Source organism: Euwallacea similis, chromosome 2 (assembly GCF_039881205.1).
Source record: "Euwallacea similis isolate ESF13 chromosome 2, ESF131.1, whole genome shotgun sequence".
Classification (NCBI taxonomy): Eukaryota; Metazoa; Arthropoda; class Insecta; order Coleoptera; family Curculionidae; genus Euwallacea; species Euwallacea similis.
In genome coordinates, this window is record NC_089610.1 from 7,243,508 (window position 1) to 7,270,216 (window position 26,709).

Here is a 26,709-nt window from a genome sequence, read left to right on the forward strand (position 1 = left end):
AGACAAATTGATTTCGTTAATACTGCGTGAAATTGAATATCTCCCTCCTAAAGAGTTGGGCGTAGTACCCTATGGTACTTTCGACGTAAGTCCTAAGTGAAAACTATTATTTTTTGTATACTTTTATTATTAACAATAATAAGCAGGGATACACAAAATATAAAAGGTACCTAAATGATATTTACAACTATTGAGCAACTTTGTTAATTCATGTTCTAGTTAGCAGACGACACATTTGAACATTCATGTCAAAAATGCTTTTATTATATGTTTAAGAATGTTTTTAATATAACATTTAATTGGCAAGTTTCAAACTAGAACTGTTTCTGCGCAACATGGTGACTTAAAATTTCCGTTTTTGCACAAAATTCGGATATAATCTCACAATTTCGGTTGAAATTTAATCGCAAACTGTCCTAACCCGACACTAAAACCCTAGTGACATTGCCTTCATCTCTCAATCTCGCATTAAATCTCAACTCCGGCTCAATAGCTCCACTCAAATCCCTCTTTCTCCTACCGAAACCCAGCCAATAACTTTTCACCAAATCCGCTCCTTTTTCCGCCACCATCATGGTAGGAGCGTTGATATTCCCATTGGGAACTGTGGGCATCACCGAAGCGTCAACTACTCTCAATCCAGAAACTCCGTATGCTCTCAAATTTGGATCCACTACCGCGTATGGATCTTCTTGAGGTCCCATTTTAGCCGTGCAGGAATAATGGTATATTGACAATGTGTATTGTCGGATAAAGCAATCCCAATACTCATCAGTGTATGGAGGCAAATGCTTGCATTTGGGCACCTTGGTTTGTTTTTCATAGAATCTGGAACCGAACCTTTTCAGAGCTTCAGTGTGTCCGTAGGCGATAGCTGCTTTCAGTCCCTCCCTGAGGGTATTTACATCGTGAGGGTGAGTGAGATAGTTGTGGTAGAGAAGGGGGTAGTCTAGAGGCTTGTTTGAGCGTAGCAGGATTTCGCCGCGGGATTTGGGGCGCAACATCATGGGAAAAATCCCAAAAGAGTCTTTAAAGTTGATGTCTGAATAAACCTCATTGTAAAACTCGTCAGAGACACCATGAGCTTTTTTCACTTGACCGCCTCCATCTGCCGCTATATTAGTGCTGAGAATCATAAATTCCATATCAGGCCAATCATCTGATTGGTTAGCATATTTGGTAGGGATGAAACCGACTGCCTCAAGCCCTATTGAAGAGGTCAAAGGGCCGTCCTCTTTGACAGCATATCTGAGGGCGGTGTTGAGGTTCACCAGTCTGCTTAGAACCTGTTGATGAGTGGGTTAGTGTTGGCAGTAAACCATAAAGAAGATTTTACCAAAGATATCGGATGATCTATCAAAAAGGTTATGGGCACAGCTATGTGATCTTGTAAGTTCTTGCCCACTCCTGGAGAATCGTGAATGATGGAAATGCCCTTTTCTTTGAGGTGTTCCGCGGGGCCTACTCCACTTAGCATGAGGAGATGAGGGGTGTTAATAGCGCCTGCAGAGAGGATTACTTCTTTCTTTGCCAGAACCGTCTGAAAAAAGAGATAAAACCTAAATAAAAAATTATGACAATGAGATTTATTAAAAACTTCATTGAAAGCTATGTCTCATTTGAATTCATCAAAATGAATGAAGACAGAGTAAACCAAAGGAGAATTAATTGACTGACACGATTGGTAGCGAAAATCGTGAAAATTATAGACAGCCATGATTTCTAAAATGGCCGACGCGTTGTGTTGCTATAGTAACAGTTGTCAAATATTTATTTAAATTGTCGAACGAATCGTGGTGATTAGTGGTTTTATAAGCAATTTTTTTATCTATTCACTGATGCAAAAATTAAATGGAGAATAAATTAACAATCATACTTACATGTTTCTGTCCATTTTTAATAAACTCGACCCCGTACGCCCTCCTACTCTTTGGGTCAATCAGGATCTTAGTCACATGACTCCACAACGACAAATGGAAATTCTTCCTCAACCTTATGGGCCTGAGAAAGGCTTTAGCAGTGCTACACCTAAGAACCAAAATTTCAAAAGTTCTATATTAACCATAAGGGTCTATAGCATATCAATGTACTGGTAATAATACCAAAGAGATATCAGAAAGAAATTATCAGCATTTTGATATATCGGCACTAAAAGAGCAAACCTAACCTGGCGCCTCTCCTCATCGTTAGCTGCCACAAGGCAAAACCAGTCTGCTTCTCTCCATTAACATCCCTGACGTCATATCCCATCTCCTGACCCGCTTCCAAGAACGCTATACCCAAGGGAGTGTTATAAGGGGAATCTTGAACTGTCTGGTAACCACCAGTGGAGTGGTATTTAGTGTCTTTGGCCAAATAGGGGTTCCTCTGGTCTTCACTTTTCTTGAAGTAGGGTAAAACTTCTTTGTAGGACCACCCTTCGTTGCCAAAGTTTGCCCATCTGTCATAGTCACGTCTGTTGCCTCTAATATAGAGCATTGTGTTGAGGACGCTTGAACCTCCTAAGACCTTGCCCCTGGTCCAGCTACATCTGTTTTCCACCATTGCCTGGCAGGCTGTGGGTTGAGGCTCAGTTCTAAAAGCAATTTTAAGTAGATACTTTAAGTAAGCATAAGAAGGAATGTAGTGCGTACTTATATCCCCAATCCAATTTGCTTTTGTGCAAATATAAACTGAGAATGGGCACATCAGAAATATCAGTTTCGTGACCTCCAGCTTCCAGTAACAAAACTTTCCATTGAGAAATTTCCGATAGCCGATTGGCCATTATAGATCCAGCAGATCCAGATCCGATCACTATGAAATCGTACTTAGACTCAGGATCTCTATCTGCCTAAAGTAGATTTTTGTCTCTATAGAGGATTTTTAATAATTATTGTTACTTACTGGTCTATTTTCCGGGTCGTACTGGTCATAATGGAAATAAGACAGGGCGGCAATAAGGAAAGGCAGCACCGCGATTTTACCTAGGCCAATTAATGTTACACCCGTTTTTACTGCCGTGGCTATTGTTGGAATTGCAATGACTGCCATTGTTAGTCTAGTTTTTTGGTATGTTTTTCACTCTTAAAAAATTGACTAGAAATTTGATTTTATACACTAATATGGCCTCAAGTAATAGAAATTATAAGCGCACTACAGTCTTATATTTGTCTAAGGCGAAGTGAATTATAGATGAGTTTAATGCAGAGCGTAGTCTCCTCAAGACATGTGCAATTTTGGTCATTTTAGCCTCGGTTGAGTCTGGAAAGGAAATTAATTAAATAAGAAATTTTGTGTAAACACACCAGAAAATAAAGTTTGTTAAGCCAAAACCCACTATAGTGACTTTGAAAATTCCAAAGCATAAAACCGCAAAAGCCGCTTAATACACCCATAACAATTGATTCAAATGGTTTTACTTATTAGAAAGTAAATGGGTTTTCCGAAAAGTCTGTTTTAACGTCTAAATCCAGCTAAAATGAGAAATTCTTTATAAATTACCTTGTTCAGCGAAAGCAGTTAAAACCATCAAAACTTGTGTTATTTTGTAAGTTATAAAATCACTTTTTTGTTATGAAATAACACACAATAACGCGCAGAAAAAACGTTAATTAGGTGTAAAAATCAATAGGGAAGTAAGCAGTAAAATTGGTACAGAAGAAAACGCTAATTAAGTGTGAAAATTAATAGGGAAGTAAACAGTAGAATTATTACAGATTTTTGTAAAAAAACATAGTTTTTGAGGTTTTCTTTTGACGGAAAATCCTAATATTTTCGAAATTTTGATGTAAGTTAAATTTAGCTAAAAGTTCATATTTTTCTAGTGGTAGGATGCGCATTTTGAGTAACAAAATTGATTCTACCATTTTTCTACGTACATGGACTACTTCTTTTTCGAAATATTTTAACTATGCGAGGTACTCTTCAATTCGTGATTTTTAAGATGAGTTAGATAAAGCGATAGAAGATATCTACCATATTTCTGCCCTTTTAACCTTCTTCAAAGTCGCAATGTGCCAATAATCTGAATATGTTTAATTTGCATTATATATTTTATGGATTTAAAAAAATCGAAAAATGATTTTAAACTTTGACACCATGTATCTAGGTTATTATTAATGTTTCCATTTACATAAATTCAGTTATTTCTTATTGTTATACCTATAAGGAATCTGTGATAGAATTGTTAAGACCTGTGTATTATTAGAACTAAGTCAACGTGACAACTGCGCCATTCGCCGTGGAGCGTTATCTTTGTTATGTTTTTGTTTATGTATGACGTCAGACATTCTTTTTTTTTTAAGGACTTACCTAACATCACTTGTATCGTGTAACGCCTCGTTGCCGGTTTGTCACATTTCTGCTTATATTTATCGATATTTTTTTAGTACGTAAATAATTGTTTTTATTTTGTACTTAGCTTTAATAAACTTTAGCTATAGTTATATAGTAAGGTTTTTGGTTACACGTAACAGTATCTATGAGATTACGACCTGTGTGTGTAATAGTTAATACCTGTGTCTTATTAAACTTAAGTCAACGTGGCAACCGCGCCATGTGATGTAAACCGTTTTGCGTTACGTCTGTCAGTAGGGGAACAGTCGCCCCTCGCCTTGGGGGAAGGCGGTTAGTACAACTTGTCTTGTAAAATGGCGAGTTGTTTGCTCTCTCTTTTTCGTTTTTATCGACATTAGCACGTAAATAATTAGTATTTACTAATAACCCTTAACTGCAGTTAGGAAGCTTATTGGTTAATTTTGCACGACGCAGTGGGTAAATTCAGTGTCGTCCGAACTTAACTATTCAGTCCATAACTATTTTGGGGACCATTTTGCGGAATGGCCGGCAATGTAATGTATAATAATATGCCCTTACGTTCTATATAGATCACCATTTTTTGGTAATATATCCGGATGGAATTTAGTAGGAATTATTCTCAAAAAGGGCTGCCGTGAATAGGAAAGCTTTCACCCCATTTCTTTGTAATAACTAGAGTCCTAGTACATCCACGTTTTGTCAAATCGGTATAATTGAGACAACACCTCATTAAACGATCAATCTCGCTATTAATCTAAGTGTTAAGGTTTAAAGATACTGACAGTAAATTAGCTGCTAATAGCCCCCTTAATCGTAGTACGCCTATGCGTGTAGCCCTCGGTTTTAGTACTTAAGAATTTTGCAAAGCTTGCAAACTCTTTTGGCCCAATGATCGCGTTGATGTGTACTCAGTTAACCCAGTTCTTCATTTTGGTAAACCTGATTGAGAGGTATATTATATAACAGTGAAATAAATTACTTCGTATACTATTCTCGAGTTTGCTGTTTCGAGATTCATTACAACAATTTTTTTTCTTGATAAAGTTATCAGAAAATTGAAATATTAGCCGTAGATCACTGTTCAAAATTCAAGATTAACGTTTTCAGCTCTCATTTACAGCTAAATCGGGCTTTAATTTTTACACGAAACTTCATAAATCTTTGTCTGTATTCATGCATGGAAGCAAATTTAATCGATTATCCTAATAATTATCCATTTGCAATAATTACACCGCAACAAATGTATGTAATTTGCCCTTGATTTATTGACATTGTTAAATTTCAGATCCAACATTGTTTTATACTTTAAAAAGCTGTAAACGTCAGCTAAAACTCCCGTAAATAACGTTATCGGTTAATAGAGTAATGTGGCATACACGCACGTATAGTAATCGACAAGTGATTGCACACACCAAACGCGTGTGGATTTACAAATAATATTATATAATCCAGCTAAGCCAGTTGGTTGTTAATATTTCGACATTTTCGCTAATAACAAGAATCTGGGTTTTACCCATTTGCTTAAAATTTTAATAACCCTTTAGTTATAAGTCTTGACCTTTAGTAATTATAACTTACTTTACTTACAACACCTACACACACACATTTGATTTAATAATACCTGGGCTTTGCTCCCAATAACGTTACGCCACACCCGATAAATTTACGCTCGAAATTAAAACTGATAATTAGTCCCTTGGCATTCACCCAGAAATATAGAAGTTTATTCCGTGTTGTCGCATACACGTTTTGCTCTACTTATTCCTTTTTTTAGAGGATAATGTCCATAAGTTTTATGCCAAAAAGTCGTAATTTGCCAACCATAAACTGCAGGAACATACGAATTAGATTCGTAAATGTTTACGTTGCGAAACGGAAATTTACCAAAGTTAAACCTGTGTAAACGTGAGAAAATTTTCAAAAAGCCATAAACCTGAATAGTGGAAATTGTCGTATTTTGAGATATTCACGTTCCATTTAATTAAAATTTGAGCAGTATTTTCGTATTGAAACCTGAGAGGTCATCCTTTTAACATTAATCTACAACGTCCCTACCTATCACAATATCGCAAGGGATCCATTAATAGATTGGTTATCTAACACCTCATCTAGTTTTAAACTTTATGTAGGACTCGATCAAGTTCGACAAAGTCCATTTCATCTGCACCATAACACCACAAACAAATGATACTGGTTCTTATGTAAAACTCGGTCTAAGCTTATGTGTAAACGGTTCGTGTAGCAGGTTGTAAATGCAATCCAAATTAGTGTAGAAGTTTTGTGCGGCTTTACTGTAGGGGATAAATAGAAGTTTTTTAACCGTAAAACCAGGCAAAGAATGTGCCTGGTTATATCCCCAGCCTACTTTCAAGGATTCCAAGATCTAGTTCGATCGTTGTTTGCGCGAAAATGGGGCATTGAAAATGTAGCATTAGACCTTGGTCAGTTTTGAAATTGCCCTGGTACGGACATAAGGGCTTGAAAAAAATCTAAATTTCTTATGCTTTGAATGCAGTGAATCGCCGGATCTAACATTCTTTCTTCCTCGGAAACAGGAACAAAAACCACTCGCAATAACATCTCCTCATGTACAGTGGCTCAAAAAAGTTTTCGTACACCAGTGAAATTTGGAAAATACAAAAAACTACCACCTAGAATGAAACATTGAGATGTAAAACATATTACGAAAAGCAATCCTACAGGGTGTCCGTTTCTGTAGCTTAACGTTGTGATCATTTATATTTCCGGGGTTGTTTTTGTTTTCATATTTATGTCGAATAAATAAATTTATTTTTTATAACACGTTGTATATTTCAGTTTTCATTTCATGCGATAGTTCTCAATTGTTTATCAATTTTACTGCTGTACGAATACTTTTGTGAGCCACTGTACTTCTCAGGTATGGTTGAGCTAAGCTTAAAATGGTGTTTTAATGAACTCCATGTTTCGGATTGAAGGGTGTATTTAACATTTCCACTCACTACCGCATCTCTGTCGATTTCTACAAGATGGTTTCTCGACGCTTCCGGTCAAAAATTGTCAGTTTAAACGGGAAATTTTTTAACTCTCTTGCTGCTGTTATTTTTCAATTTTTTATTGCTTTTAAATTGAGAGTTTGTGGGATATTTATAGTAAATCGGACGAATAAAGGTATGAATAGAATATATTATAATTTACCATCAGTTGTTGGTCCGTTATGAAAATTTGAGCAATGAAAATATCGTTTTTAAAATAGTTTAGGCAGTGGCCAATACCTTTTTCTATATTTCAATATGCGAACATTAACCCTGAATACATCACATTGGCATCACTTGTAGCATTCAGTCATACCTCTACTCTTTCTCAGGCTATTCAATGGTTACTTCTTCGTCTTAAACCGATTTTCTCTTCATTATATTTTTCTTCCCACATATTTTGGATAATTACATCAACCTTTATTACAGTTATTTCTCAACATCTGTCAACAGAAAAATGGACATCCTGTATAACATGTACTACACTGTGTGACATAGAAAGAGGAAACTCGGTAAAAATGGTTTGATTTAAATAATTTTTGGTTCTCATGTTTCTTTATATGAATACTAAAAACGATCAATTTGTCAATCAATTATGATTTCGCATTCGTTTTTGCGCTATCGGGAATTTTAAGTATTTTTTGACTATAAGAAACACAACAACAAATTAACTTTACGGGGCCAAAATATTATTTATTGCCGTATAGTACTTCGAGAAGTTAATTTTGTGCCTTGCCGTCGGGCATAGTTTCAAGAAGGCCAGTCACAAAGAAAGAGAGGTTTAGGAAGATGCCGAAGAATCTGGTGTCACTTCTTACCGTTCTTCATAGACAAAATTGATTGCAGTAGTGCAGTGGTGCAAAGAAGGGATGTAATGGGACCTGAAATAGGATACTGTAGTCTTCAGCAGCGAATTAAGATTTTGTTTGGGTATGCATAATGGTCGGAGAAGAGTGAGACGGCGAAGAGGTACATCAGACTGTAGGGACAATGATGTGAATTACTATAGCTCACGGTAACCGGCCACTTTTGGTGTTTATCAGAGGCAATATGGCCACTAAACGGTACATCTAGAAATCCTGGAGTAGCATCTTTTGCCCGATTTCAGAACGCTCCGCAATCCCGTTTTTCACAAAATAATGCATAACCACACGTGGTTCAGATTAGTATGAATATCTTCCAACAAAATGAAATCCATTTTTGTTACCTTGGCCGCCCCAACCTCCAGACTTATCACCTATCAAACATGTTGGGAATATTGTGAGAAGACTATGAAATTTACCCCATACCTCACACACGCTCTGTAGCTTCACACAAAAAAGCCCGAATGAGATCCCTCAAGAGGACATCGATCGACTCATTGAGTCGATGCCTAGACGCGTTCAGGAGTGCACGTGGAGGACCGACATATTATTAGGTTTTTGCAGCTTTTAATAATAGAATTTGTGTAATTTTTTAACGATGTACTTGTATTACCTAATAATTTTTACAGAGTATTCTCTGTTCTATGTCACGCAGTATAGTCTAATTACAAATTAAAATTTGTAAAACATACATTTTTCAAGAGTTTTGTAGCTCCTGAATAGAATAATTTAGAAGAATAATTTTAGCCAACTGCTTTACATAAACTTTATATAAAAAAGTGTGCTCGTGAATTAGCACCCTTATAGCCACCTTTTTGCCGTATTTGAATTAGTACTTACTTATATCATCCTGTTGCGTATATCTCGTTCCCAAATTACAACTTCCAACTCACGAATTCCCCACACTGTATCTAAGACGTTACCAATAGCCCCGTATATGTAACTTCGCAGCTGTAAGATCACATGCGACCATTCTGGGTGAAAGCAAAACAAGTGACTGGCTGTGTCTTGCGAATTGGCGCGAAGACGTAGGTACTGTTGAAGTACTGTTTTGAAAGAATTGCCGCCAGGTGCTAAAATTGGTTTTGTATGCATATAGTTGGAATTATGTTATAAGTGAATGATCTGATGACCGATTAACTAATAATGTATTGTTTAACGTGGATCGTTTGTCTTCGACGACGTTTCCTCATGGTAATGTATTATTTATGCATTGCAAATGTTCTCAGGGGAAGCCTTCATATGCTCATATTATCTGAATTTCTTTTGCATCAAACCAAATTAAAAACTTTTCCCAATTTGTATTAGGCAAATTTTTAGTTACTTTTTCTGTTTTGCAATGCATAAGTGAAGCCAATATTGCTCGTTAAAAAAGTCCGAATGATCAATTAGTAGAGCGCCTAATTGGTCATACCTATTTATTACCAATACAAATTGTTACGTAACAGTAGTTAATAAATTTTAAAGGCTTCATATGAGGTTCTTTCGTCATCACGTGACCAAAATGGCACACAGGCCTTAAAACCCACCTCTTCTTCAAAATGTACCCCAACCCCATCCTCATTATAGGATCCGAAGCTGCAATATTTCCAACTCCGTGATAGGTCAAAAGGCTGGCGTCATACCCCCAAACACCGAATATACATATTACACCTTAATGGCCGGTTTGACCACTAAGTTGTGGACACATTCCCTTTTTAATGACCCTAACGCGTGTTCTAGCAGAGAACAGCGCGATCTTAATCCAGTATTTTATATACCGAATTGTCCAGAATTTACAATTCTTATGTTCAGGTATTGTTTAGTAATTCCGTCCTTAAATACTGGAATCTTAGTGTCCTGAAGATCGTAGTACCACCTAAGTCCCCCAGAAGGAGTGTCTATTCCGTCATCAATGAATATAACCAAAAACTTCTTTCATCAGATGACGCAGTCGCCATGTTAACTGGGGTCTAATAAGACACGGGTCTTAAGATTCTTGAATCTGGGAAGTAAAATTTTCTCAGGGAATGATGTATGTTTCACAAACTAATAAATTACAATATTGCCGCAACAGGTTATTTTGACGTCATTTCTCAGGAATGTTCTATTCTCTAAAAAGTACCCCCCACTAAGAAGGTCAAAATGCCCTTTGATCTAAATTGAAACCTTATTAAACGGACATTTAAGTCCAGGGTGTTCGGATTTGGGATGTTTTGACAGGAAAATATACATATGATAGATAACTATGAAAAATATGACATGACAAAGTGTTTCATATTGTCAAACGAGAACGTTACGTTAAAAAATGTTACTTTGAGAGTTGATCCCAAAGTTAACTTGAATATACACACAAGAAGTCTAATACTTTAGTTATTTTTTAAAATAACTATAGACATACTTACACAGTTGAAAATGGACATTTTTTTGAAGTCATAGCCGACTGTGATTTTCATTTAAAATAAAAGAGTTATGTCGATTTTTGGCAAAACGTAGCAAAAAACTAAGCACGCCACTGGAATCACATCGAAAAAGTGCTTTAAGAATGTTTTTGTTTTACTTCAATATTGTCCTAAACAAAAAAATTATGAGGAATTTTGAAAATGGCCGAAATTTGAAGGACGCCCTCTAGCGCCGTGGACTGTAAAGATATCGAAATACGGTTTTCGCCATTAATATTTTCTCAAAAATCGAGCTAATGACATATATGCTAATTTTTCTTTATCTAGCCGGGAAATGGGATTTTCCTGTCAAACCATTCTAAATCCGAACACCTTGTATTTCAATGCCCGTTTAGTAAGTTTTCAGTTTAGATCAAAGGGCATTTTGACTATCTTAATGGGGGATACTTTTAGATTCTGGCTCTCGATATGATATGCTTGAGGACATGTCAATAGGTAAGTTTATCGCGTATGCTTTAGACTAAAACCATAATTTAGATATTTTCTCGAATTTTTTTTGGGTTTATCAGATAATTTTGCAGTTAAGTTTTTAAGTTCTCCAGAAAGTTTTCACATTTCTAATAAGTTAAGATGATTTAATTACTTTGATAAATAAATCATCAACATTTTCGGAAAAACTAATAACAAACTATTCCACTTGATGACCTCCTATTACTGCCTCTGATAAATCACGTAGACCCGTATTACAGCAAAATCACGGATTGTTAATGAAACTTTCACCCGCGTGATTATGCCTTCCAAAAATGTTTAAACTAGTCTACCTTGAACATTACGTTAAATAATGACTGCACAATCTATGTATTACAGATATTTTTATTGTTCTGGCCTCATTAACTGGGAGGAAAGAATATATGACTTTTATTACATCTAACCACAGTAATTCCTCAACTATCAATGGTCCAAATTCCTACGCATCTGCAACGTTTTATCCATCACCCCCCTCATTTGTGCTCTTCTAATGGCCCCCCTCTTTGGCTTGCCTAGCTGAATAAGCTTCATCTTCAGCTAAAAACTAAACAATTGCCTAAATTTTGTAATCAAAACTCCTCCTTTACCTTCAGCAAAATCTTCCTGTTCAGAGTCAAAATAAGGCTCATTCAAGACCCCCCAGTCCTCCTTGATCATATCAGCAGCCTTCTCAGCTATCATAATCACTGGAGCATTGGTGTTTCCACTCGGAATTAACGGCATTATGCTGCAATCCACCACTCTCAGGTTTTTCGCCCCTGAATTATGACTATAGCAAAAGCACACCCTTTTAATGCTGAAGAGTCGACTAACCTCTTACTCTTAAGCGGGGATCTACTACAGAGGTAGGGTCGTCATCGGGGCCCATTTTTGCAGTTCCCACCGGATGGTAGATGGTCAGGGTATAATGGTAGGCCAGACAAGTCCAGTATTCGTCAGATAAAAATTCGAGATGGTGGCAGCCGGGCATTTTAAGGGGGTTGAATCTGCTATTGTATCTCCGCATGGTAGGAGTTTCAGTGGCGATTCTGTGAGCGATTTTTGCCCCCTCCACCTAAATCGCGATGTTTTTTTCACGATTTTGTTAATTGTTAGAGAATTTACCAAAACTTTAATGTCTTGAGGATCATCGAAGTAATTTGGATAAATCAGTACTTGAGAGTCTGGGTTTTTGTCCTTTAGCATAATCCTGCCCTTGCTGTTAGGTCTCAGCAATAGGGTTATGACCTGTAACAGTTATTCAAATTCTCTTCGTTTGGAGATTAAAAATACACACAGAAAACGATTCTTTATAAATATTTTCCTCGTAAATTGCTGTGTAAACATCATCCTTAAGCCCTGCAGCCCTTTTGCTGAACAACCCCCCATCCGAGCTATCAGCGTATGAGGCAAAGAAGAACTGGACATCTGGCCAATCGTCTTCGTAGTTTGCATACTTTGTATTTGCAAATCCCATGACCTTTCGTACAAAAGTAAAAATCACTTTGAATTAACTTGAATTTGAACTCACCTCACATACGGGTAGCCAATATACCGGTCCACTATTATTGCGGGTAAACATATCGATGGTTTCAGGGGAAAACACTTTGGGCAAATTGAAGCTGCATGTCTGTTCTGCGTATTCTTCTCCTGGGTCGAAAAGGTAGGCGGCTCCGCCCATTGCTACGTGGTCTTGCATGTTAAATCCTACTCCCGGTGATGGTACTAAGGTGTGTATCCCTATTTCATCTAGATGATCTTTAGGGCCAATTCCAGCTAAAACTCTTCTATAGATACGTCCTGGTGATTAGTTACTTCCTAATAAACTTTTACATAGCATCAAAATCTGAGCTGATCCCAACGATCCGGCGCTCAGAATCACCTCCCTATCACAGTATACAGTTTTCTTCACTCCAAATTTGGTAAACTCCACACCGTAAGCTTGATAATCGTCATTCATTAGGATTTTATGAGCATGAGAAAACATGCTAACGTCCAGGTTTGGTCTATCGCAGACGGATCTACTTTTTTAACTCATAAGATTTATGCCGTAAAACTCGGTTAAAGAGACCTTAAGAAGGCTTTAGCGGTGCTGCATCGCAAACCATCCCTCAAAGTGCCGTGGGGCAGCATGAACCCTGTTTGGTACTCCCCGTTGAGATCTCGTATCATATAGCCAGCTTCCTGAGCCGCTTCTAACCACCAATTAGAAAGCGGCGAACGGTATCTGAAACAGTAAACTGATTTCTTAGGGTAAAAACAAAAAAAGGAAAGGCCAAAGACAACCAAAGACAGCACAGTGAATAGTACTATCCCTTGAAGACTCCGACCAATCCACCTTAACATGTCGCATATGCAGTATAAGTATTGTTGAGAAATAAATTAGGAACGGCGAGATATTATTTTGTTGTTAATAATTAGGAAAAGTGTCTATTTTAAAAGGTGCATATGAAAATGTTGCCAATTTTAGGAATTGATCATTTAGTTAAAATCCAAGCAGTTTAATTAAAGCGTTAACGCTTAGAATGAGTTCTAATGAAACTTTTCGGGAGTGGTGCCATCTATCGTTTGATGTGGAGACCAGTTATGATGCTCTATTGAAATGTCGAGATGCGCAGTAGCACTACAGCTGTTAGTTCACAGTGGGCGCCTTGAGTAGGATCATTCATGAATATACAGGGGCTCTACAAGAAATACAAAATTTTATTTAATTAAGCGTTTTAGTTAAAAATTAATTATTTTGTATATTTTTCTTACATTCTAATATACTCTGATATACACATTTGGATATTACTAGAAGTCTTAAGTGACTTGTCTAAGTTTTTGTGTTCAAAACATGTTTTCGAATCACCCACGGCATTCAACTTTGAATCACACAGATGGAGGCACCATAAACTTGTCGAGCTAGTCTGCCAAATAACCGACTTCATCACAATTCTTTGTCTCTTTCTAACTCGCAAGCAGCAATATCCTTCAAGACTAGTAAATACTACCGTAAGTACTACATCTCTTCATTAATATCTTACCGCTATTCAGTACTAGAAAGTTACTACTTATACAATACATTCAAACGTTACCGTTGGGGAGGTCCGCTGCTCCTACGGTTAAGTTATGAAACACATAAACTGCAGAAACATTGAAAGAAACATGGGTTACATGATTTTCTGACGCAGGAGCGACTTTGGCCTTTCCTTTTTGTTTTTTTTGCAGGTATTTACCTGAAATGTTCTACGGTTAGGTAGCCGTCTGTGCCATGATATGGGTCATTTCTGTATTGGTCAATCTGTATATTCTCGGATTTCTTAAAATACGGCAACACTTCTTCATAACTCCAGCCAGGATTCCCTAATGCTGCCCATCTAAATACATAATATTGCAATTTTAATGTATTGTTATTTAAATTAAAATGGTACCTGTCGTAATCCCTCCGGTTTCCTCGGACATAAAGCATGGCATTTAATACCGAGCACCCTCCAAGTACCTTCCCCCTAGGCCAGTTGCATTTACCGTCCACCATGGCCTGACAGTACTTCTTCCCTGGTTCTGTCTGTAATAAGAAAGATTCGTCAATTTTATTTTTGCGGCTCTTGTGCTGCATGGTACCTTATACTGCCAATCGAAGGGTGTTAGCTGTAAAGCAGGAAACATCAATGGCATATCAGTGATGCTAATTTCATCAGGCCCGGCTTCAATAAGCAAAATGTTCCAGTAGAGATTTTCGGAGAGTCGGTTTGCCAGTACTGACCCAGCACTACCACCCCCCACTATGATAAAATCATAGTTTTCTTTAATGTCCGTGTAAGATTTATCTTTCAAACGATGCTCCCTAAAAAGGTCTTAATGCAACAGAGTGGTGGTGAAACGGTTTATGTACCTGTCCAAAATATCTGGTCGCTCATTTAGGGTATTTGAATGTAGATATAGGAGGAATCCTAGGCCTGGTCCTAAGGTTAACGCCATTCTGGTCATGGAGTAGAGATTTAGTTGTTGTGTTGATGTCGACATGATGATTTTTTCTTCTTCTTCGATTTACAATTTTTTTAAATTAATTTACACAGCACTGATCATTTTAAACTAATCAGGGGATTGTGTGGTCTTGGCGCATGTAGGTTAGTTGGACAATGTTTCGCTGATTCTTATTAGTTGTTTACTGCTTTGTTTCTAAACTTATAACGTTTGTTTTCAAAACACTGTAAAGGGAAATGTGAAAGTAAGTTTTGAGAAATATACACAAATCAATAAAATAGTTTTTATCGTTTATTAGTAAAAAAAATAGTTCATATATGTATATTTAACTCTATGGGTTCATCTTTGGGAGTGTTCTAGCCGAAACAATACGTCCATCAGAAAATCACTGGTTTTCTAACCCACGGTGTGCTTACAGCAAATAACAAATTCAGTCCTCGAACTCAACTGTATAATCGACCACACGCTAAACTCCTCGCAACGTCCTATAAACACTATTAATCCTAGCAGTTTTCAACCAAAACTCCTTTACCAAATCCGCTCCCTTTTCTCCTATCATTATCACTGGAGCATTGGTATTCCCACTCACCAAATTGGGCATAATGCTCGCATCGATTACCCTCAAACCTTTGACTCCGTACACCCTCAATTGAGGATCCACCACAGCGTCCTTATCCCAATAGGGTCCCATCTTGGCTGTGCCCACAGGGTGATAGATGGTGGCGGAATATAGTCTGATCATACATTCGAAGTAGGGATCCGAGAATTTTCCGAAATGAGCGCATTGGGGGAACTCCACAAACTTGCTCCCATAGCTTTTGAAGGCCGGAGTTTCACTCAAAGCCACCCCAATCTTCGCGCCTTCAATCAGAGTCCTCATGTCAAAGTCGTCAAAGAAATAGTTAGGGTAAATCAGGGGGTAGTCTGTGGGGTTCTTACTGCGCAGCCTTATTGTTCCTTTGCTTCGAGGGCGCAGCAGCATGGGAATCACAGTCCAAGCATCTTTGCCCTCAATGGGCTTGAAGACTGCGTTGTAGAAGGAGTCTGAAAGACCATGGGCTTTCTTCAATTGCGTTCCCTTATCTGAGTGGGGCCCCCCACTGACAAAGTGAAATTCTATGTCTGGGAAATCATCTGAGGCGTTTGCGTATTTGGTGTTCACAAATGCTAAGCCCTCAACTCCTCCCATTATAGTCAATGGTCCAGCACCCCACACTGCGTACTGCATCAAAGAACTTGCGGAATATATCCGATCCAACAAAATAGAGTCTGGTTTATTAATTGTGAAAACCAGCCCTCCTAAAGCTATGTGATCCTGCAAATTACTCCCAACTTGCAAATCTTGAATCAACGGAATCTTAAACCTCTCCAGCTCAGCTCTTGGTCCAATTCCACTGAGCATCAGCAGCTGGGGAGAATTTACTGCACCAGCAGACAAAATCACCTCCTTATTAGCTCGAACTCTATGCAGTTTCCCGTCTCTAATAAATTCCACTCCAAATGCTATTCTAGTGGATGGGTCAATGAGGATCCTAGTGACATGGGCCCTCATGGCTATATGTAAATTAGGGCGCAGTCGCACCGGCCTTAGAAAAGCCTTGCTGGTGGAACATCTGGAACCTTGACGGATGGTTCCTTGGGCCATCATGAATCCCGTTTGGTGTTCTCCATTGATGTCTCGGTTTTTGTAACCTAGTTGTTTACCTGCTTCGATGAACGAGGCCGCCTAAAACCAATAAGGGTTTACAGTGATGTTTAGTTATGTGATAATGAATTTATTTTTAAGAATCGAATGTGTGATTTGAGTGTAGTGACAGGTCTAAGGGCAAGTGGACCTACCCGATTTTGCGCCAACCTTGTGCTCAACAGGTTGGTACTGGTTTATCCCAATTCACCCTACACCATTAGCGTATCATAATCTTTTAAGGTTCAACAATTTTCCACGTGTATCTCTTTCATTTGATTTTTTAATTGTTGCTAATTTTTCGTATCGTAAAAATCGTATTAAATTTTAACTCACCAGAGGCGTTCTGTAGGGTGCTTCCGAGATAGTCAAATATCCCCCCTTTCCATGGTAATTCCCAACGAGATATGGATTTTTGTTATCCTCGCTTTTCTTGAAGTAATACAGGGCGTCCTTGTAGCCCCAACCGGGGTTGCCGAGACTCTCCCACGTATCATAGTCCTTCTTGTTGCCTCTGAGATAAAGCATGTAATTGAGGACTGAGGAGCCTCCCATCACTTTGCCGCGAGGCCAGTTGCAGCGCCCATTGACCATTCCTATTTTCAACATTTTTCTACAAACGATACTTAAACTCAATTTGAATTTACCTAGACATGCCTGTCCTTGTCTCTCACTCTTGTATTGCCAATCCAGCTGAGATAGCTGCAGGTATCCTGCCATCAATGGAACGTCGGATATTTCAGTCTCATCTCCTCCCGCTTCAAGTAGGAGCACCTTCCATTGCTCCACATCAGTTAGCCTACTAGCCACCACTGCCCCTATAAGTCAATGTTGCGTGGATCGTCAACCGAACATCGAGCCCTACCTGCAGATCCTGCACCAATAACAATGAAGTCGTATCGGTCGGAAAGAGAGTCTGTAGGGACGTCTATGGGCCTAGCTTCAGGGTCCAGGAGCTCGTACTGGAAATAGGCGATTGCTGCCACTAATGTAGGGATGAAATATCCCAAATTGGAAGCGGTGGCTGCCCCAAGATCCAGGATTTCTCCAGTTAATCCACTCATTACTGGAAAAAAATTATGTGTTATCGGAACTGATTATGGCGATCTCAATGGGAGTACCAACATTTGGCTAACCACGCCATGATGGTGGTACCATCAGTGCTCACTAAAGACTGTTAATCATTGATTTGAGAACACACACCGATTTGTGCCCTTTTTTGCAAGATCCTGCGTTTTGCCATTTCGATCACGTATTTTTTTCACTTTCTATTTCATCATTTGATTGTGAACGGGACACGTTTTTCCTCACTCATGAGGTTACTCAGTATTTAGATTATGTAATTGAATATTCATGAAATAGAGTGATCATTTGGGCTTTCAATTGGACTCCAATATAGAGAAGTTGTCTAGCGATCTGTGTAGTTTTGTAAAAATTCTGTAGAAGTTTCTATATGGATAGATTTATGACTTTTTTGTGTTTTTTTGCGACACCGTTCTTCATTCGTTCTACTTAACTTGACCCCATAAATACAATGATAACAACACCTGCGTTACCATTTTTGACACAGCTATTGGTCTACGTGCAATGCTACATGGTTTTTGCAAGAAGTCTATGGAAAGCAGATTGCACATTTGTGCTTCCTTGCTTGAGTCAAATTCTTAAAAGGGGCGTCCGTCCAGGCGCATGTTAAAAATTACTCGCAACTTACCTTACTTAATTGTTTCTAAATTTCTTCGAATTTAATCCGTCAATAACCCGCACCACTTGAGCATAATGTAACACCGCAACTTCTTCAATGCCACTATCACAAAACTAATTGAAATTAAAACTGTACATTGACACAGTTTTGCTAATTAATTTCACCAAAAGGTCCCGGCTATTGATTTTTGAAGTTTTAACCATTGAACTTGACTTTATCCGAGGACAAGGCCGCACCAACTGAAGAAAGGTAGGATTGAAGAAAATACTTGTACCTCAAGATCGTTGACGTTGGTCATGTACGAGAAGAAATGTCTCGATCTAGCAGTACTTTATACTGGGGCTGTGAGAAAAGTGGCTAGTTGTAGGCAATTTATCGGGTTTAAATTTGCTAATAAAGTAGTAAATTTGTGGTTTTTTTAAAGTTTGTGACTGCCCTTTTAGTAAATTGAATTATTGTCCTCGTATTCACTACAAGCAGAGGCGGTACCAAGGAAAGTTACAGATGTTAAATGCTACGTGATGTATGGCAGATATCTTTGGATTTATTTAGCGTGAAAGTGTACTAAGCCGAGGGAAAATTGACCGCAAAATGTGGAACTTTCTTAGATTTTTCTAGAAAGGACTATTAACTTAATATTCATATTATTTGCTCGTATAAGTGTGGAGAGTCTTCAAGGTCAGATTGATTTATGTATTAATCTTTAAAGCAGGTAAGGAAAGGATCGTTATCACTTTTCATAAAGGAGACTGGCGATGCAGAAAATTTCATGAGATGATTCGGTGAAGTTTATTGCGTTCATCATTCCGTCAAGAAATTTCGCGACAAAACCACTCTCATTGAATTGGTTTAAATGTTTATGCAAATTTTAAAGTTAATAATTAATAGCCAGGTTTGTAAAGATTTTTATTGCGCCACTTCTATGTAATAAAAGTATAATATTACTCAGAATAATTGTCTAAATTGGCGTCTGCGTGCGAGACACGGCCACTAAAAAACCTGATAAATAATAATTACTTGTATTAAAATCTTTGAACTATCTGTGTTACGTGTCTCGGTGTTTACACGCATTTAATAAAAGAACCACGCTGAAAGGAGTAATCTATTATTACACACAGGGCCGGCCTTAGCAAGTCTGGTACTCTGGGCGAAATTTTTAATTACCATCCCTGTGTCACCCAGAAAAACTCCCCTTCATATTCTTTTCAAGGACTGTTAAAGCTTTAGAATAAAAAAATAACGAGTTATGAGTATTCCTCAATAACCACATGTTTATTCAATTCTAACAGTACTCTAATTCTCCTCTCTTCTTTTCTTGCAGGAGGATGCTGTGGGTCAACGAAACGCGTCACCACAGTAGGAGGTTGGTCCTGGGCTTGGTGGCTGGTGACTGACGTCCAAAGACTCTCTTTGGAAGTGATGACTCTGAATCCCCAGTGCGATAGCGTGGAGACCTCTCAAGGTGTGCCCTTGAGTGTTACAGGAGTGGCTCAGTGCAAAATAATGAAAGCCGACGAACTCTTGCATACGGCAAGCGAACAGTTTCTGGGCAAGACCGTGAACGAGATCAAGGCAACGATATTGCAGACCTTGGAAGGACATTTGAGAGCTATTTTAGGTGAGATTAAGAAGTAGCCGATATGTGTTTGGTTGGGTTCGATGAAGTACGAGATTTAATCATTGGCGCGGGCTCCAGGTGTTGGGTGAATTTTGGCAAACTCCTTCTTAAGGATTTTGTCAAATTTTGCGGTTTCGTACTCCGCAATGTGAGCCCTTCTCCTGTGGAGTTTCAACTGGTTAAGTAATAAGCAAATAAAACCAAATTTTACCTGGCAAAAATAATTAATCCTATTGAGAGTCCGACGGTCGTAAGTGGCACCCAAACAAAGTACATAGTTGCACTAATTCATGCGGGGAAAACTATGGTTCTCACATAGAAACAAACATATCTTAAAGTTTTCAGCATATATCTGTTAGATGATGAACTAACGCATAATGAATGAGTAGGTATAGCATTCAAAAAAACTGAAACAATTACTCTAATAGCGTTCAAGGCTCAATCTAAACAGAAGCCCGACAGTTGCATGTGCGAAATGATTCAGTTTTCTATGCCTGTCTGTAAAGGAATTATATCGTTTTACCAATCGCGGAAACCCTTGTTGTTTGAACTTCAGTATCAGCATAGTGATAAGAAAAGTCAGTACTTTTAAACAGCTGATTTTTTGCCATTTTGCTTTTGTATTTATCTATTTATTGCTCCCTCAAGAGATCGAATGATTAATTAGATCTATATTTGAGATAATATCACAATATATCTGAAATAACAATAATTTCAGCTAACACAAAAGCATTTCATAATCTCACATTTAAAATATTATCTTGCGCTCATTTTACAGAGTGATCCAAACTAAAAAAAATGGACAAATGCTCAGAAGTTGGAGGGGAGCATATAGAGAACTTTCAATAAGAAAGTGTGCGTTATTTAATGTTATAAGGGTTCAAATAAGTTTCCGCCGTTTGATATCAACAATTAGGAATTTATCGTGAAAGAACGGTGCATTATGTTTTATTCAAAGTATTGTCCATCGCTAGCCACCACATTTTCCCATTTTTCTGGCAGCATTCGACAGCTTCTGGCAGCACGTCAGAAGAAATCTTCATCTTTTGAAGTTATTCATGAATCGACCTAATCTTTGGTATCTTCATATGATGTAAAGCGCTACTCAGACAGGGCATGTGCCATCGACTGGAGTAAGTGATAGTCGGATGGGGCAAGGTCTGACGAATATGGCGGGTCAAGTAGAACTTCCCAATTAAGTGTCTCCAAATAGGTTTTGATCGGCATGCGGACGAGCATTATCATGTAGGAGAATAATTTTGTCGTGTCTGGAGTAGTAATCGGCGCGTTTTTCCTTGAGTGCTCGGCCCAATCTTATCAATCTTATTAATTGTGTTCGGTAGAGAGTTCCAGTAATGGTTGTGTTTGATTTGAGCAATTCATAATATATGATTCCCACCAAATACACAACATGGGTTTTTTTTCCATAAATATTTGGTTTGACTGTCGTTATTGAAGCATGACCAGGTGGTCTCCATGATTATCTCTTCTTTAGGTTATCGTAATGGATCTATTTTGATCGCCAGTGACTACTCAGTGCAAAAAAAAACTTTTTTTATGCCTGGCAAGCAGCATTTCACTCATGCAAAATCTGCGTTCAACGTCTCTCGGCTTCAATTCATAAAGAACCCAGTTCCCAACACTTAAAAGATGCGAAATTACTTGTTGAGTCACTTCTAATGTAAGTGCAAATTCTTTTTGCGTTTGAGATGAGTCTTCCTCCAACAATATCTCTAATTCCGTATCTTCGTACACTTTAGGTCTTCCACTGCATTCTTTGTCTTCCATGTGAAATTCACCGTTTTTAAATTTGTGAAACCACTCGCGACAAGTTCTCTCACTTAAATCAGCCTGATCATATGCTTCTACAAGCAATCGATGTACCTCAGCTGCAGATTTTTTCAAATTAAAAGTTCTCGCAAAAGACGCTTATTCGGCGCAAAACTTGACATTATTCAACGAAACAAATTATGTGATGCTGATAGGGAGTCATTAATATTTTAAGGTTAGTTCAGGTTAGTTAGTTGCTACTAGATGACCAAACTTGCGATAGTACGTTTTACATCTGACAATTTCAAGATAATCTACTGGTGGGGCCATGTTTTGTTAAACGGCGGGAACTTATTTGTACACCTTATAACTTGTCATCAAATTTGACAACTTTTGTCTAATTTAACCGAACTTGTAACGTTTACGGTTTAGAAGATAGCAATAGTGGCCAATAGCAACTGGGCCACCCTGTATATTATATTTACTGACAAATTGACTTTATAAAATGGCACACTGTAGATTTGAAACAGAAAGTGATACAAAAGAACTGTTCTTACAAACATTGTTTAGAATAATATAAAGTTTCTTGATATAGAAAAAAAGTGTGTTTTTGAGAAAAAAATATTGGTAACGTCACGGACACCATTTTCCCACATTTAGAAAAATCTAGTTTTCAACTAAAAATAGACCTTAGGGGACTTCATTTAAGAACCCCTATTTCGATTTTTGATTCCGGCTTCCGCTTGACCATAATAGGCCCAGGGCGCCAAGTTTGAATCGCCCTGTACATATTATCTTGACGTATTTGGACACCCACGTAAATGCTGTGGTGTTAATCTGGTGTTAAGTTTAATTAATATTGAGGTTATATAAGCAACGATTAAGTCTCTAATCAGTTTAAATTATTATTTAAATAATGTTTTTTTAAGTTTGCATTGCTGATAATTTTTGAATGGTATGGGGAAGAGTTTTAGCAAAATCATTGAAACTCTGAGGAAAGTTTAGTTCAGGTTCATACTTTAGGGGCAAGTGAGAATTGGATTGAGATGTACAGAGGAGTGTTTAAGTTATTATTTTGGCACATTAGAGTCTAATTAATTAGTTACATTAATTAGCATGATTAACACGGTCGCTCTCTCACGTCTGCGCCTGCAACCGGACTTGCGTTTTTTAAATATCGTAGGCGCACGAGGAAAACCTATTAACTCCATTTTGGTCAATTTTAAGATATATATTCAGTTAAGTCCGTAAAAGTGATTTCTTTAATGTGGAAAGTACGTGAACCCCAACGTAGCCTTTGAAATGGATATAAAACTAATCATAATTTACGCTAAGTCCATAAGATCTTTCTTCATACATCCAACAAATTACTGCTGAGAATTTTCCAAATCGCTGACGTCCGTCTCGAAAGACATCTTCGGCAATACATCATAGAATACAAGGAACAAGTAGTTTTAAACTAGATGGAGAAACTGGTCATCCACGTACTGTACACAGCCTTTAAAGAAGAGGTTTTGCATCAAATTGATGAACGATCTACCACCAGCACACATGCAATAGCGAATCGAATGCTCTCCACCAAACAGTGTGGCAGACACTTCACCATCAGCTTTTGTACTTTTATCGCCTTCAAAAAGCGCAAGCACTAAATCCGTAAGATTACCAGTCACGGGTACATTTTTGCCAATGGTTTTTACAACGTATTGCAAACCAACCGGATTTTAGTTCGACTATTCTATTCGCTGATGAAGCTTGTTTCTCTATGGATGGGTGCTTTAATAGTCGCAATACCCACATATGGGACGATTACAATTCTCACGCCACATGGACCAGAACTCATCAAAACCAATTTGCCATTAACATGTGGGCCGGTATTGTTGGCGACTTTTTAATTGGCCCATAAATGCTTCCACGTGGCCTAAGTGGTAACATCTACCTAAATGTTCTGCAAGGCATACTTCCTGAGCTATTGGACAATGCACACCTTCTTATGGGTACATAGGATAGAATGTGGTTCCAACGTGACGATGCACCCGCATGTTTTCCTCGTGTTGCCTTGAGTTATCCAAACCAACATTTTTTTGAGCGGTGGATAGGAAGAGGCGGACCTATCAAGGGGCCAGTCCGAAGTTCCGATTGAAGCTCGTTAGGTCAGCCAAGGGGAACTGTTGAAAAGAGTAATGGCAGGCTCCCTTTCCGTGCAGCAAGATCCGCAGCACATCTTACAGCGGGTGTACAATTAAATGATTTAACAAGCAAATTTATAGAATCAGGTTGGGAGTCGTTATTTTGAACCTTTATTATACATTTTTTGCGTTACCTTTATTAAAACGAATTAAATATCGGAGTCTTTTGGTGTCAACGAGCTAACATTACATTTTTGAACAAAAATGAGCGGCGCCTAAATGGCTCATTTTTAGCTAAGGGTTTTTATGCAAAAATCGTTCATCGCAATGTTCCCGACAAGTTTGGTACGACCTTTTTGGAACACCCTATATGTAAGGTTGAAAATTGATGTATGAGCTGATAGTTTGACAAATTATTATTAGATGTCACCAGGCGGTTATTTACGTCACAAAATGGCCGCCGAGAATCGCCTGTCGCCTTCAAACTCATTACTAAACCATCATGAAGCAGACAAAGAGGATATTTTTTAGGGATTAATTTAAAACAAACGACATCCTTCAATCAATTGCCAGCAGAGCACTTCAATTGTTTTTCTCTACGTTGACAATTAATGCGACATGACGTCATAGTGTGTAAAATTTGAAACATATTTGTGACTGAAAATGGAAAACAATAAACAAAAGCCTTTGCGCAAATCTTGCGACTTCTTCGAAAAATAAGGAGGGATTCCTCGAGGAAATCCCACCAAAACACGCGTTCGAATCGACCAGTTTGAAGCCGACACAGTTGTGCAACTCTCGAAATCACCAAACAAACGTGTCAAAGAATAAAGTTTATATCCAATTTTTTATTAGTATTTTTTGTGCCGATTAGACTCTTCGCGTCATTTGCAAAATCGCAATCAGGCTGTCATTTCAGTGATTTCGACCGGTGTCTCTGACGCATTTAAGCAGCGGTTCAGTTTGGTTCCCTATGGAGCTTCTATGGATGAGTTTGGTTAGTCTGAGCCTCACAGTAGGTGCCACCTACGCAGTCATCGTCAGGTAATTAGTTCGAAACAGTAATTATCAATTAGAGGTCAAAGAAAAATAAGGAATGAGGGGAAATGTGACATTTACGCGGTTCGTGTATTAGATGTTCTGATGCCTGAAGGCTTCCTTAATAATTCAGCCTAAAATGATTGATTTTTGCCCATAAGGATATAGATTTTTCATTGGTGTATATTTGTACAGAATGACTCAAATGTGTTTCAACACGTCTCGGAAGCCGTAAGAACAAGTGCCCCATAAGGCCCGCGAGGCTCTCTTGTAGGCTGTATGCAGTGATAAACGTTCCCCATTATCCATGACATTAACCTGCCTAACTGAACACTTCATTGTATTTATTTTATTATACTCGTTTCTGCAAAGAAATTAACACGCGATCCGTTTGCTTCAAAGCTGTCTGCGAATTATTGCGAATAATTTACTAGAAGGCCAGACGTGATCTTAACATCCGCAATTTGCTGCTCTACAGTACACCCATTATCCTTGGTAAAAAGAATTCCCTTTTCTTTCCTATTTCTTTTAAAAAATGCTGAAGGCGCAATCACTCATCAGCTGATTTATGTGTACAAGAGCGAGTTTGCCCTTATGCCTCTTGCTTAGCATCGAAGGACGCTACGACGCTTTAATTATTTCAATGGTACCCCAATTTCAATTAGCACTCGTTTATTTAAAATGAAGGTTCTTGTTGTGGAAAAAATCCAAATAAGCTCATTATTACGTTTGTGTATTACGCGTATTGATATGATGGCATAGGCGTTTAGTATGTAAACATTTTACTACCAATAGAGGTCAATTTATTTTTAGGACAAACGAAATTATCATTCTTTCGGATATATCATCGACAAGATCTACGCACCTCCATACCTAATTGCCATAAGGTGTTTATAACTCATGTCGTTTTTTAGGAACTCTTACAGTAGAAGAAGTCTACAGAGATCGGGACCAATTTGCTGCCTTGGTGCGGGAAGTGGCTGCCCCGGATGTGGGAAGGATGGGCATCGAAATATTGTCTTTCACCATCAAAGACGTTTATGATGACGTCCAATACCTGACGTCGTTGGGCAAGGCCCAGACCGCGATGGTCAAGAGGGATGCTGATGCGGGGGTGGCCGAGGCCAATAGGGATGCAGGAATTAGGGTAAAAATGCCATAGTTAAAAAGAGTCAAAGGTTATCGTCTGCGTACTCTAGAATTTAGTTAATGTTTTAACTGCAGTTTTCGCCTTGATTATGATATCTTGTACAATTCCGCAATGGCAATGTGCTGTAAATACCTAGTAATAAGTAATTTCAGAACGTGGCCGCATTTGTGACAGCAACGAGGCCATTGCGGAACATAATTTTATGCTCCAAGAAAGCATACACTTTGACCTTTATCAGATATGCTTGATGTTATATTGTCGCGTGTTTTTGCATTTTTGGTTCTGAAATAAATGACCTCCCTTTCAGGAAGCTGAATGTCAGAAATCTGCCATGGACATTAAATATTCAACAGACACCAAGATTGAAGACAATTCCAGGATGTACAAACTGCAGAAAGCTAATTTTGACCAGGAAATTAATACAGCGGTAATGTATCGTATATGTATATTCGTAACATCCACAAGGCAAAATTCCAATTTTGATGAGTATTGTTTTATCATATACTGAGCGTTTTCTAAAGATACGGCACTAATTGAAGAGAATACAATATAAGCCTTACGAGCGCTTTACTGCGACTTAAAATTTCAAAA

At 38.1% G+C, this 26,709-nt stretch overlaps 4 protein-coding genes across 8 annotated transcripts in view; 1 reads left to right on the forward strand and 3 right to left on the reverse strand.

Moving 5' to 3' along the window:
• Flo2 (flotillin-2) overlaps positions 1 to 26,709 on the forward strand; it is a 73,267-nt gene that overhangs the window by 43,706 nt on the left and 2,852 nt on the right. The window contains exons 1-5 of one of the 4 annotated variants that reach the window (XM_066405212.1): positions 24,889 to 24,974; positions 25,411 to 25,427; positions 25,824 to 25,829; positions 25,883 to 26,115; positions 26,426 to 26,545. In XM_066405212.1, coding sequence (XP_066261309.1) covers positions 24,904 to 24,974; positions 25,411 to 25,427; positions 25,824 to 25,829; positions 25,883 to 26,115; positions 26,426 to 26,545 — 447 coding nt within the window. In that variant the 5' untranslated portion in view covers positions 24,889 to 24,903. Of the gene's footprint in view, positions 1 to 19,737; positions 20,035 to 24,881; positions 24,975 to 25,410; positions 25,428 to 25,823; positions 25,830 to 25,882; positions 26,116 to 26,425; positions 26,546 to 26,709 lie in introns of those variants that run through there. The other 3 variants (XM_066405207.1, XM_066405211.1, XM_066405210.1) reach the window with 3 other exon arrangements.
• Positions 249 to 9,224, reverse strand: LOC136416712 (glucose dehydrogenase [FAD, quinone]). Its single transcript, XM_066402033.1, has 7 exons — positions 9,017 to 9,224; positions 2,887 to 3,243; positions 2,634 to 2,833; positions 2,168 to 2,575; positions 1,881 to 2,028; positions 1,337 to 1,540; positions 249 to 1,286 (listed from the first exon to the last, which is right to left on the reverse strand). The coding sequence occupies exons 2-7, from the start codon at positions 3,031 to 3,033 to the stop codon at positions 417 to 419; spliced, it is 1,977 nt and encodes a 658-aa protein (XP_066258130.1). The 5' UTR covers positions 3,034 to 3,243; positions 9,017 to 9,224; the 3' UTR covers positions 249 to 416.
• Positions 11,623 to 15,180, reverse strand: LOC136417656 (glucose dehydrogenase [FAD, quinone]-like). The gene is made up of 11 exons (XM_066403458.1): positions 14,939 to 15,180; positions 14,668 to 14,890; positions 14,478 to 14,611; positions 14,283 to 14,423; positions 13,136 to 13,291; positions 12,898 to 13,085; positions 12,596 to 12,840; positions 12,362 to 12,544; positions 12,190 to 12,312; positions 11,899 to 12,139; positions 11,623 to 11,843 (listed from the first exon to the last, which is right to left on the reverse strand). The coding sequence occupies exons 1-11, from the start codon at positions 15,067 to 15,069 to the stop codon at positions 11,623 to 11,625; spliced, it is 1,986 nt and encodes a 661-aa protein (XP_066259555.1). The 5' UTR covers positions 15,070 to 15,180.
• Positions 15,279 to 18,725, reverse strand: LOC136418989 (glucose dehydrogenase [FAD, quinone]). 2 transcript variants are annotated; one of them, XM_066405191.1, is made up of 5 exons: positions 17,840 to 17,951; positions 17,580 to 17,780; positions 17,362 to 17,532; positions 17,051 to 17,310; positions 15,279 to 16,756 (listed from the first exon to the last, which is right to left on the reverse strand). In XM_066405191.1, the coding sequence occupies exons 1-5, from the start codon at positions 17,856 to 17,858 to the stop codon at positions 15,497 to 15,499; spliced, it is 1,911 nt and encodes a 636-aa protein (XP_066261288.1). In that variant the 5' UTR covers positions 17,859 to 17,951; the 3' UTR covers positions 15,279 to 15,496. The 2 variants fall into 2 exon arrangements, with proteins under 2 accessions (XP_066261288.1, XP_066261291.1); XM_066405194.1 differs by lacking the exon at positions 17,840 to 17,951 and adding an exon at positions 18,426 to 18,725 and having other exon boundaries at positions 15,280 to 16,756.

Bases quoted from the DNA above. Each gene is read 5' to 3' on its own strand.
- LOC136417656 (XM_066403458.1), bottom strand. From the start codon at position 15,069: ATGTCGACATCAACACAACAACTAAATCTCTACTCCATGACCAGAATG. The intron at 14,424-14,477 runs GTACCATTTTAA...TTATGTATTTAG, and splicing joins AACCGGAGGGATTACGACAG to ATGGGCAGCATTAGGGAATC. The intron at 12,313-12,361 runs GTGTGTATTTTT...TAACTGTTACAG, and splicing joins TTTATAAAGAATCGTTTTCT to GTCATAACCCTATTGCTGAG.
- LOC136418989 (XM_066405191.1), bottom strand. The intron at 17,533-17,579 runs GTAGGGCTCGAT...ATTGACTTATAG, and splicing joins TATTGGTGCAGGATCTGCAG to GGGCAGTGGTGGCTAGTAGG. The intron at 16,757-17,050 runs GTGAGTTAAAAT...TATTGGTTTTAG, and splicing joins CACCCTACAGAACGCCTCTG to GCGGCCTCGTTCATCGAAGC.
- LOC136416712 (XM_066402033.1), bottom strand. From the start codon at position 3,033: ATGGCAGTCATTGCAATTCCAACAATAGCCACGGCAGTAAAAACGGGT. The intron at 2,834-2,886 runs GTAAGTAACAAT...AATCTACTTTAG, and splicing joins ACGACCCGGAAAATAGACCA to GCAGATAGAGATCCTGAGTC. The intron at 1,541-1,880 runs GTAAGTATGATT...CTCTTTTTTCAG, and splicing joins TTAAAAATGGACAGAAACAT to ACGGTTCTGGCAAAGAAAGA.